At 35.6% G+C, this 12,673-nt stretch overlaps 1 protein-coding gene across 5 annotated transcripts in view; it reads right to left on the bottom strand.

The window, feature by feature from the left end:
* MESR6 (misexpression suppressor of ras 6) overlaps window positions 1–12,673 on the bottom strand; it is a 426,053-nt gene that overhangs the window by 409,873 nt on the left and 3,507 nt on the right. For all 5 annotated transcript variants that reach the window (XM_076502108.1, XM_076502111.1, XM_076502110.1 and 2 more), the window contains exon 2: window positions 7,562–7,707. In XM_076502108.1, the coding sequence (XP_076358223.1) occupies window positions 7,562–7,707 (146 nt within the window). The remainder of the gene's footprint in view (window positions 1–7,561; window positions 7,708–12,673) is intronic.

The following is a 12,673-nucleotide window of genomic DNA, read 5'->3' as shown; positions in this document are numbered from 1 at the left end:
TGGACGAGAATTGGTTGTTTGATTCGAGGAACCAAACAAGACGAGCAGTAACCATCCTTTCTAAGGTATTACAGAGACAGCTCATCAGAGCAACTGGACAGTAGTTTGAAGGAATCTTGGGATCCTTCCCAGGCTTAGAGAAAGGCAGGGCAATTGTCCAGTGCCAAGCATCAGGAAAACATTCTCTTGCCAGATACAGTTAAAAGCAATCAGAAGAATAGTAAGAGAAGCAGGAGGTACATGGCGAAGCATCTCGTAGTGTACATCACCACGCCCAACCGATGTACTGCCAGACCAATGAAGGGCCAGTTTGAGTTCCAACAGTGAAAAAGGGCGATTATATTCATAGAGACAATCAACTCGATAGGAAAACGGTGATCACTCTGCCAGAATCTTGATGGCTAAGAAGGTGGACGAAGAAGCAGAAGTGCTAGATACCTTGCAAAAGCTTTCACCTACAATATCGGCGATGGTCCAGATATCCGCTACTTCCCAGCCATCGGAGAGCAAGATCGAGAGGGGGACAGAATTATATTGCCCACTGACCTTTCAAATATTGTTCCACATTACTTTGGAACTAGTGATAGAAGATATGTTGGTTGTGAACTTAATCCAAGATTCCTTCTGGCTTTGGCGTCTTACCAACCGAGAAAATACATGGGCCTGTTGCAAAGCAATGCGGTTCAAGAGTGTGGGATAACTACGAAAAGTGTCCCAGGCCCGTGGAAAACGTGTCGAGGTTTTAGGAATACAATGAACAGCTGCCTGTATAATACAGTCAGTTACTGCTGCCACGCAGTTGTCTATTGATGACTTACAAACGATGGCAGGATCAAGTTCTGAGAGAGTAGTGAAAGAGAGCCAGTTGGTTTGATCCAGCTTCCACTGGGGTATGCGGGAGCAAACTGAGAGATAAACAGCAGTAAAGAACTGACTAGGTGCATGAAAATAAGTACAAGTAAGTACTGAAAAGAGAAAGGTTGTGATTGGAGAGCATACGCTCTACAGAGCGATCTCTCCTCCCATCAATAGCAGCACTTCCCCAGAGGGGATGATGTCCATTAAAGTCCCTCGGGATTAAAAAGGGAGACGGTAACTGTTCAAGGAGAGCATCAAGGTCTCTCTCGGTGAAGGTAGATAAAACAAACAGTGATGGTATGATCCAAGGAAACATGGATGGCTGCGGCCTCCAAATGTGTCGAGTGGCAAAGACGGTGGGCACATGCTTATCAACCAACAATGCCACCCCTCCATGCACTCGTCCATCACACAGCCAGTCATTTCTTTACAAAAAAAAACTGCCTCAAGGTGACTGTATCAGCCGGTTTCAGAAATGTTTCCTGTAAGGAAAGACACACAGGATGGGAGGAAACAATCAGTGCTTTGATATCATCCAGATTAGAACGTAAACCTCAACAGTTCCATTGTATCAAGATGGTCATTTTTATTTATGTGTCAGCGAATTGGATGGAGAGCCCTTCTGCTTAGACCGCGTCTTTTTTTCTTTGCAGTCTTTATTCGAAGGAGGCCTGTCGACCTCCATGGATCCTGTCCTGGGTCGATTAAGCAGGTCTTTGAAGTTGGAAGAGGGTTCCAGCGACTGAAGGCATGAACGAATGATCGTCTTGCATCTTGGTGTGGGAAAATAAGATGTGCCCGAAGAAATGCCTGTACCCAAAACCAAAGGATGTGGATCTTGAGGTTTGCCAGAATGATTATTAGGGACAGAGATGGATGTTGACGTTGATTCATCAACTTTTTTAACCATGGAGGTCAAAAGACTTTTCATATGGTTTGAGAACGATTCTTTTGGAGACACAAAGAGACCCGGTGATGTATATGTTAAAATGAGGGCATTGGTCGGCATTATAACTTCATCTTTACAAGTGGAGATACGCTTCATTGCACAAACGCCTTGGGTTGAGAAACCAGCCAGAAACTCCGACTCGGGAATGTTCTTCAAATCCCTCTCAACGATAACTCCTCGTAATGAATTCAAAGTAACATAAGGCATAACCTCAATAAAAATATCCCCAGTCGCCTTTGAATGTAAGTAGACTTCACTGTGTTTAATTGTGGATGTTTCCACCAATATGTCACCAGAACAAAGCCTCTTTACTGACTTTGGAGAGCCAGAAAATCCCTCTAGTCCCTCTTAATGAAAAAGGGACACATTTGCCCTAAAGATTTGTCTAAAAGAGAATGTAGTATAAGAAAATAAGGTACAGGTGTTACAGATGTTGAAGATTGCTGCTCAGAATCTTCAAGACATGGTCCTTTACCTATGGACTGTTTTTCACTATTTTATTTTAAGTTTTTACTGGAGGATCCATAATAAAAAAAGAAAATTACAGTGCCCACTGACCCCACCCACCACGGAGCCCTACGAGGAAACGCACTACAGTCAGTGCCAAACAAGGAAACTGCAGCAATGCCAGGGTTTCGTCAGCATTATACCCAAACACCAGCATCAGATACAATGTCCACAACACTTGTTGAAAACATCCAACGCTAATACTTGGTTGACTCTAGCCCAAGTGGACCAGCCGATTGACCTTGGGAGCCACCCGAAGGCCGCCCGTCTACAGGAATTCAAGGGCAAAGTGGTGTGTTCGGGTTGGACCTCTGAACCACCAGTATCCTTTCCTCCCCTTCACGGGTCACCACGCACGGCAAACACGTGGGTGGATGTTTAGATCCCAGAGGAGGTAAACTGAAAGAACAGAACCTTCTCTGGGAGGTCCCCTCACCATGTACAGGAATATACATCGAGGGGGGGGGTTAAAGAAGATTTTAAATTTACTAAAGAACAATACATGTTATTCTCATTATAATAACGAAATGACGATGAAGTTTTGAAACATGACAACAGCGTTAAAACAGCTAATCTTGTGTAACCATAAATGTTCGAATATTAAGACAACATGAAAGTTTCTTATCTAGCATAACCCTAAATATCGAAACATTAAGATAACATGACAGTTTCAGATAATCAGGCTTGCTAGTCTTATGTAATATAACCCTGAAACATTTTTGATAACGAATATCCCTAACCTTATCTTGTGCAATCCTAAATAAATCAAGTAGAAAAGCGACCTGAAGTTTAATTCACACAAAATGCGCCTGAAGTTAAATTCACACAAAATGCGATATCCCGTTTTCCGCAAAATTACGACCCTCAACACATAGTTACAAATTTGCACATAACACTGAATTACTTGAATAATCAGTCAAAAAAAAAACTCGATAAAAAAGCATATATCGTGAGTTATAAAATTTATGGTAGATTTAAAGCTATGGTCAGCGAACAAAAGCAGCTGAGATAAGCCAATCTTGGTTAGTGCAGTACACTGCTGATTTCCATTTTTAATTAGACTGTTTATAATTGCCAAAACAAACAAACAATGACAACTTCACAGGGGCATACATTTCAAAAGGAAGTGTAGAAACAAGCTTAGTGTACGTGGGCGAAAATCGTGACGAAATATACATTAATAATAAAAAAGAAAAGGACTACATCACCTCACTTGGTTATAAAATAATCACCATATTTTGTACCTATCTCTCACTAAACAAACAAAAATTTATAATACATAACAACTACCATAACTTGCTAATATTTTTGCACCTTTATGTTTTTTATGTCCTTCTTTATAAATAACCAATTAGGGAACTGCTAACAGCATAAATAACCAATTAGGGAACTGCTAACAGCATAAATAACCAATTAGGGAACTGTTAACAGCATATTTCTATACTACTTCCATGCAAACAAACTGTTCCAGTCTCTAGGGGTCACAGAATAAAGCACACCAACATTTGTGACCACAGGTTATTACGGCCAAACTATCTTTCTTTTACGGAAGCGTCCCCCCAGCTGACAAACGATGTCATTTGTTATATTAGTAGTCTGACGTAATATTTTCGACGACCACTAGAATTATTGTCTTTGTGTTCTAACTGTACGTGGCAGGAAGGGATCTCACCTTCAGGACCACCCAAAACTAGAATGATAAGGACTTCTAACAAGTTATTATAATTGCTGGATCCCTCCCGATCTCTTCTTCTCCTCCGTTTCTCAAATAATGTCTCGAAACATATTTCAGCAAAAGCACACAGCATTTAACAAAGTTGGATATTTAGTCCCTAGATTTGAACGCACAATTTGTCACAACTAGTAATAAATATATATAATGCATTTATATAATATACAAATTCTTCATCTCCATCAAGTACTTAACTTTTTTTTTTGAAGGAACACCAAGTGTCTGAGAGAAAGCTAACTTCAAGGGGTAATGATAGCATCGTTTAAACTAGAATCATGACTTGGATTGTTAGTAATTATTACTAATACTTACAAAAACAGATATTCCCTTTGATAGTACGTCACTGTGGTTGATAGTGGTTTTGGGTTTTGATTTATTATGTAATAAAATGTAATAAAAGAAGAAAAAAAATCGAACTTTTTGATATGATATTTACAGACATTCCCAGAATTTGTAACTCGGTCACTATACAGATACAGTTATAAAAGAAAATACTGTATAGTATTGTAAAGTTCTGATCATATGTTGAGGAAATGTTTAAAATACCAGTTTCATAAACATTTCTCTATATAGGCAGTGCTGCCACCTGCCTTATAATATAAATCAAGTGCATATACTAGACCTCAATAACTATTTTCAGGTCCAGAAGCCAGTCCAAAAACTAAGGAGTCAGGTCCAATATAGAAAAGTTATTGAACATATTTTAGATCGGTTGTGTGGTTATGGTATGAAACATACAGTTTTACACTAAAATAAAAACAAGTGGTTTATTATTAAACATTATTATATAGCATGTATTAAAGATAAAGTTCAGTATTTGCAATTATTTAAAAAAGTACAATAAATAACTATAACTTCGATGATTCTTGCAATGAATGAAAGTGAAATAGAAATAATCAGCAAGATATCGATAGATCAAACAGGTTGTTTCAGAATATACCTTTTGGTTTGCCAAACCTAACTTCACTACTGTTTGCATAGGGAAGTTTGGGTTATATTTTTATTACTTTCCTAGCAATAAGTGCATGCTAATAATCACATGATATAAACAACCACTTCATAGTATTGCCTGAACTAACTGCCTATGGACCCGTCTAAGTTTGAACACACACGTTGAATTGAGAAAGAAAACAAAAACAAAACGGCACAAAATCAGTAATGCACTGCGCAATCGCAGTGTTCCATTCTTGTAAAAAAACATGATGAAGTGCTGAATCCGCCATTAAAATCCTAGAAACAAATTACGATTTATGACTTAAAGAGCACAAAAATAATTCCGAACTTCCAAGAGTCTAGAACTGTTCTAGATCAGTTTTATTTCGCACAGCCCTGCGCACAAACAAAATGGAAGAAAATACGAGGAGTCGCAGTGAAATTTTTAGTCGCCACGGCGACTTGGTAACAAGAATTTATCGAGGCCTGGCCTACAAGAGCAAAAGTTTCTTGGCACTGAATTTGTAACAGTTTGTGTACATTACTAACTCTCCGCTATTGGGTATGTCATCCTATATTATACGGGAACTATTACATTTTGGTAAGATGTGAAGTACTACATTTTGGCTAACTGATACATTATTAATAGGTGAACAGTCGGCTCAAAGTTAGCAATATTAAACACTTATTTAAACTTATTGTTTTAACATAATAACCTATAATAGGATATCTGCTCTACTAAAATGGTAATATTTCAAAAGTAAGAATAATCATAATCACTATGGAACACTTCGTGTCGTCAACTGCGTTCACACACTTCTAAACAATTACTGGTCGTTATGACGACAACAACAACATGTACATAAACTGTGTATTGTAAACATGGACACACTGGTAGTTTGTGATACGTTGATTCAGTTATGTCATGAAATAACAGCTTTATTCTACTTTAACCATGGTCATCAGTTCAGATTTCAGATGTTCGCAGAGACTGGTCTTTTAAGATAGCCCAACTAAACATATTAAATTCGTACTCTGTAAACATACATACGTTCACTACATAACATGTCTTAATATCCCATGCATACATATATATATATATATATATATATATATACACACACACCATATAGCAGGTAATTACATGACGGAACTTTTTTACATTACGTGGTAGATATCTACTTATTACATATATACATACTAACTACATGGTGAATATCTACTTATTACATATATACATACTAACTACATGGTGGATATCTACTTATTACATATATACATACTAACTACATGGTGGATATCTACTTATTACGTATATACATACTAACTACATGGTGGATATCTACTTATTACGTATATACACGCTAATTACATGGTGGATATCTACTTATTACGTATATACACGCTAATTACATGGTGGATATCTATTTATTACGTATATACACGCTAACTACATGGTGAATATCTACTTATTACGTATATACACGCTAACTACATGGTGAATATCTACTTATTACGTATATACACGCTAACTACATGGTGGATATCTACTTATTACGTATATACACGTTAACTACATGGTGGATATCTACTTATTATATCTATATACATACTAATTACATGGTGGATATCTACTTATTACGTATATACATACTAATTACATGGTGGATATCTACTTATTACGTATATACACGCTAACTACATGGTGGATATCTACTTATTACGTATATACACGCTAACTACATGGTGGATATCTACTTATTACGTATATACATACTAATTACATGGTGGATATCTACTTATTACGTATATACATACTAACTACATGGTGGATATCTACTTATTACATATATACATACTAATTACATGGTGGATATCTACTTATTACATATATACATACTAATTACATGGTGGATATCTACTTATTACGTATATACACGCTAACTACATGGTGAATATCTACTTATTACGTATATACACGCTAACTAGATGGTGGATATCTACTTATTACGTATATACATACTAACTACATGGTGGATATGTACTTATTACGTATATACATACTAACTTAAATTTCACTGAAAGGAAAACTACAATCACTAGTTTTAACTATCACTTCTTATAAAAACAATCTAATTCAAAAAGCAACGTGTCTCTTGGAACCTTCTGAACTTACACAACAGTGACTATAACATAAAGTATCATTTCTTCTTCTAAACAAACAAATCAACTTGTAACTTTATGTATTATTTGCCCAGTGTTTCAGCTCATAGCTTCCCTCAGTCCCCTCCAATCAAAACAACATGCATTCTTAAAATATAATTGACCATATTAGCTCTAGTAAGTATGACTGTAATAAAAACCCATACTTGATAAACATAAGTCTAAACAGAATATATATATATATATATATTCCATGATAAACAGGAACTAAGATAAACGTGAATATGAAAAATGATATAATCAAAGCATTTGTAATTACACACACACACATTTGTGTGTATATATATATATATATATAGCCATGATGGAAAATGTAAGCATCCAGATATTAAAGCTTGGTCCCACATTAAAAAACTTACTTGAAAATGTAATGTTTGTCCCATATCCTGTCGAGATCAAAATTTTTAGGCAGAAGAAGATCAGGATGAGAATCTAGATGAATAATCGTTCCGTCTGCGAAGGGAAGAAGTTTTCTCCCAATAGCTCTGTATATGTGGTACAGTACCTGGAGGGAGAAAGAAAGAGATACATTACCTGTGGAAACAACAACTGATGTGTTGATGACAAATAATAAACGATATTTTTGGGAGGAGAATAGCACAATATTTGTACAAAAAATTGCCCTGTTTATGTGGTGCTGTAACTATACAAACAGTAGCCCTGTTCATGTGGTACAATAACTGCACAAACAGTAGCCCTCTTTATGTGGTACAGTAACTATACAAACAGTAGCTCTGTTTGTGCAGTACAATACCTGTACGAACAGTAGCTCTGTTTACGTCGTACAATAACGGTACAAAGAGTGGCTCTGTTTATGTCGTACAATAACTGTACAAAGAGTAACTCTGTTTACGTCGTACAATAACGGTACAAACAGTAGCACTGTTTATGTCGTACAATAACTGTACAAACAGTAGCACTGTTTATGTCGTACAATAACTGTACAAACAGTAGCTCTGTTTATGTCGTACAATAACTGTACAAACAGTAGCGTGGTAAGTCTAAAATACAATTTTTAATCCTAGAATTACTGGGATCGCTGCCCGTTTTCTTAAACAGTTTTCCTTAATCACTCATGAGCTAATGTGCTTGAGAGTCTATGACTCTACTGGTTTCAAGGTCCCTCATGATATACCAATCACGCACAAAAATGTAAGCAAAAATAACATCAACAGTAGAATTAATTCTGCTATTTAATGAATTTTTTATGTTGAAAACAAGTTTATACATTATTTAGGTCAATTCTGTATTTTGATGTAACAAAATAACAAAATTACCCAGTGTGTCCATCCAATCATTAATCAAGGTATGAAAACAGTCAGTAATTCTAGTTTGGTTACTGTATTCAAAAGAAACAATGCAGATGCTGTATAATCACTTCACACATCAAACAAATAGATTATTTAATACAATGTTTAAAAGCGGTACTGTGTGTATATGAAAGATAGTCACATTTCATTGTCTTATACTAACTTCAAGTTGGGTACTGGACAATGTTGAATTTAAAAGGGGTGCAACTTGTGCAATTGCATGAGGGCCTTGAGCAAAAATAATGAAGCTTCAATACTGAATCATTCTAAGAAGGGGGCTTACAGCATCACACTATTTCACGGGAAACTCAAAAGGGTCTATATGTGTATCTAGTACTGGCTCTTTGTCATGACGAGAAACTCACTTGAAGTAAAAATGTATCTCAGACGGCTGGTATGGGTATTAACACTTTTACTGATAAAGTACAGAACAACGTCTCGACCTTCTTAGGTCATCTTCTGAAAATTTACAAACAAGAAATATATTTTTTCTTTCATTATTTATAAGTTTTATTAAGTTGAATTTAATGTAAAGTTGACTGCATTTTCTTGAAATAAACTTTCAGAAAACAATTTGAACTGATATTAAATTATATTGGTCATTTAAAGCGCCAGATGGCGGTGAGAAAGCAATATACCAGCTTTTCTTCCACACGCATGAGCCTGGCGTTTGAAATAGCGACTTTGTACCTTGAATTTAGAATAAACTGTAGACATTTACGCAAATTCGAAGTTTATAATTTTTTCTTCCAAACTGCTTTTGTTGGTTCTCACATAATGTAAAAGGGATGACGTTAGTGAGCCACGCATAATATCATTTATCACTTCAAACGATGACTAATAGTGTTTCAAACTGTCCAGTACGTTTTGAGACTTCAGTCACTTCCATAGGGCGGGCAATACGACCCTTTATAACCCTTACGATGATAACGAACGTGTCCAGAGAGTTAACCATCACATAAATTAATTTTATAAGAACCTGTTTGGCAGTCTTACAACCAAAGACAAGCATGAACAACGAACAAATGATTCTACAGTTAACGTTAACCCTTTCAGTTCACATTATAGTATTAGTTGAAATAATATTAACAAAACATGTTCTGAGAAAGTAAACAACATTAATTATTCACATTTTCTTTGATTGTCTGTCACAATTTATCTTAGAAGCATAAGAACAAAAAACCGAAGTACACGAGTTCTAGATTGTTAACTTGAAGATGACCTGAGAAGGTTGCATATCGGCTGTCTTTAGAATACGTAATAGCTAATTTTGTGAACTTTTCTTTTGATTTAAAATATGACAAGACAGATACAAGACACCAATTTTAAAAATAAGTTGGCAGAATTGGTATATACAGTGTCGTCATTCAACCGATAACAAATTAATTTATATTTGTTTTTTGTGGTAAATGTACTAAGACTATTTGCTGTCGTCTCTAATTTTCACTTATTGACCAGAAGGGGAGCAACAAGTCGGCAGAAGCCTAACACAATCCACACTAAGAGACTGACTTTCAATCTTATAACACATCAAAGCATAAAGTGGGAGGCGTGGCTAGGCGGTTAAGGCACTCGACTCATAATCCGAGAGTCGCGGGTTCGAATCCCCATAACACCAAACATGCTCGCCATTTCAGCCGTGGGGACGTGACGGCCAGTCCCACTATTCGTTGGTAAAAGAGTAGCCCAAGAGTTGGCGGTGTGTGGTGATGACTAGCTGCCGTCCGTCTAGTCTTACACTGCAAAATTAGGGACGGCTAGTGCAGATAGTTCTCGCGTAGCTTTGCGCAAAATTCAAAAACAAACAAACAAACAAATATAAGGTGAATGGGAGAAGATAGTTTGAGGTTTTGTACCGGATTCAAACCCGGTTCACCAACTACGCAATCTGAAGTTCTACAACATACAAAAAAGGATGATGAAAGTGAACGTTAATTACCCATATAAGAAACAGAGTTGGGAATATATATATAATACACAAGTTGAACCTTGAACTGAAACAAATTTGTCCGCTACACAATCACGACAAAGAACAGAAAGAACGATTACTTGATTAGTGCATACTTATTTCGAATGACGATAATTTGACTGAGACGCAATAATACTTTGTGATTATGTATTACGATTAATGAAAGGAAACGATTTTCACAAGACTCTTTACTGTTTGCGATATAAATACACATAACAGTTATTCAAATGTATTAAAACGGTTATTACACGAAGCTGGTTATGATAACTTTCACCTTATCATCGTGTTACAATATTCTAGTTGATTTAGTTACACTGCAATGAAATATTCTAAAAATCAAAATAAAACTTATAATGAACACTAGTTTCCTAACGATATCTAAGATTTAAATAAGCTATATAAAAAAAACAATGGAATAATATTAGTTTTCAATTTCAGATAGGAAAGTCAACCAATTACTTTTACTCTTCTGGCGTTTTAAATGCGTATTCTCATGTAACACGAACACAACTGATAAATTTGTCTTCATATATTGTTAGCCTTATACCTAATAGCTCAACAGCATATCTGTAGCCCTACGACACTAACGATCGGGTTTTGTGGTGGGCAAAACACAGAGAGCCAACACTGAAGCTTTGTGTTTAAAAACAACTAATTTAAACTTTATTTATTATCACAACCGTTTTCTTTTAGATAGAGAGAGGAAAACATCAAAATCCTGGACAACACTTCCTGACATCCGACATTCTTAAAGCATCTGTGTGTAAGGGGTTGGATCAATAACACCAACATTTTGTTGAACTGGTATGATAAAACAAATAGAATCATGAAAAAAAAAATACATCGTACATAAAGGTATGAAGAAAGTGGTTGTTCACATCCCTAAAAGCACTGGTGGTTGTCATTAGGCATGGCCTACTGGTTGTAGCACTCGACTCGCAGTAGTCACGGGTTCGGATCCTGTCTCTGAACAAGCTCGCCCTTCAGCTGTGATGTCGTTATAACGTGACGGCCAATCTCGTTATTCATCAGTAAAAAATAACCTAAGAGTTATCGATGAGTGGAGTGGGCAGCTGCTTTATCATTAGTCTATCACTTCAAAAGTAGTGACAGACAGCCCTCAAGTACCTTTGTACAAAAAACAAATGAACATATTCTGACGCGATTAACGTACGTCAGACGTTCTTAAAGTGTGGCCTATTGACCACTTACTGTTCATACGTGGTAACAGTTAGAAAAAGGAAGCATAATTTTTGGTGTTTTTTTTTTAGGGACAGCGGCTAATTGTCTCTCATGCTGATTATTAAATATGCCTTTTATTTTATAACTAAGACAGGTCGTAACTTGTTGAAGACATTTAACCTTCTCCGGTCCTTATCCTATTTCTATATTATTTATGTTACAATGAAATAGTTTATCAGTATGACCTTGTAGCATTACGAAATACTGGATAACTAGTATGGATGACTGAAAGATGAATATTTCTGTATCGTAAACTCAAAATTAGAAAACATATTATTGAGATTTTCTCATCCAACATGAATATCATGAACACTGATAGGCTGTGAAGCATGTTCAGTATCGAAGTTTAATATGTTCCATGGAAGAACAACAAGTATCCGATTTTTATTAGAAATCCAATCATTTCACCATAATTCCTTATAACTGGCATTCAATGTTTGCAACATTTTTTTTTCTATGACAAATTAAAGTGGATAATTTAAATGTTTTCAGGTGAATAGTTCGACTTTGAAAAAAATGATTTTATAAGGTTGTCTTTAGAAACACTTTTATTCACTTATAATTTTGTTAATCTATAAATCATATACCAGTGTATACAATCAGAAAATAGACGATTGGACTAACAATTTACATAACATAGAGGGGCAAAATAATTAATTTGGATATTCTCGTGGCGCCATCTATTAGACAAATAACTTTTAAGAAAAACTTTACTTTCATATTTACATAAATTAAAACTATTTTATGGAAGATTTTTATGAAACAAAATACAACCATGATTTTCACAACAAAATCAGATTCTTAAAACATTCAAGTTATATATAGTGTAACAGCAAATTCATATACATAACATTTCTACAATGAGCAATTATTTTGTCGAAAGTTTTAATTTATTTGTCATATTTGATAATCTGGTATTTGAAATAATTAACTTGAACGGCAACATGTGC

This window comes from Tachypleus tridentatus, chromosome 5 (assembly GCF_004210375.1).
Source record: "Tachypleus tridentatus isolate NWPU-2018 chromosome 5, ASM421037v1, whole genome shotgun sequence".
Lineage (NCBI taxonomy): Eukaryota > Metazoa > Arthropoda > Merostomata > Xiphosura > Limulidae > Tachypleus > Tachypleus tridentatus.
The sequence above is the reverse complement of the archived record's forward strand: the minus strand, read 5'-3'. Positions and strand labels throughout refer to the sequence as shown.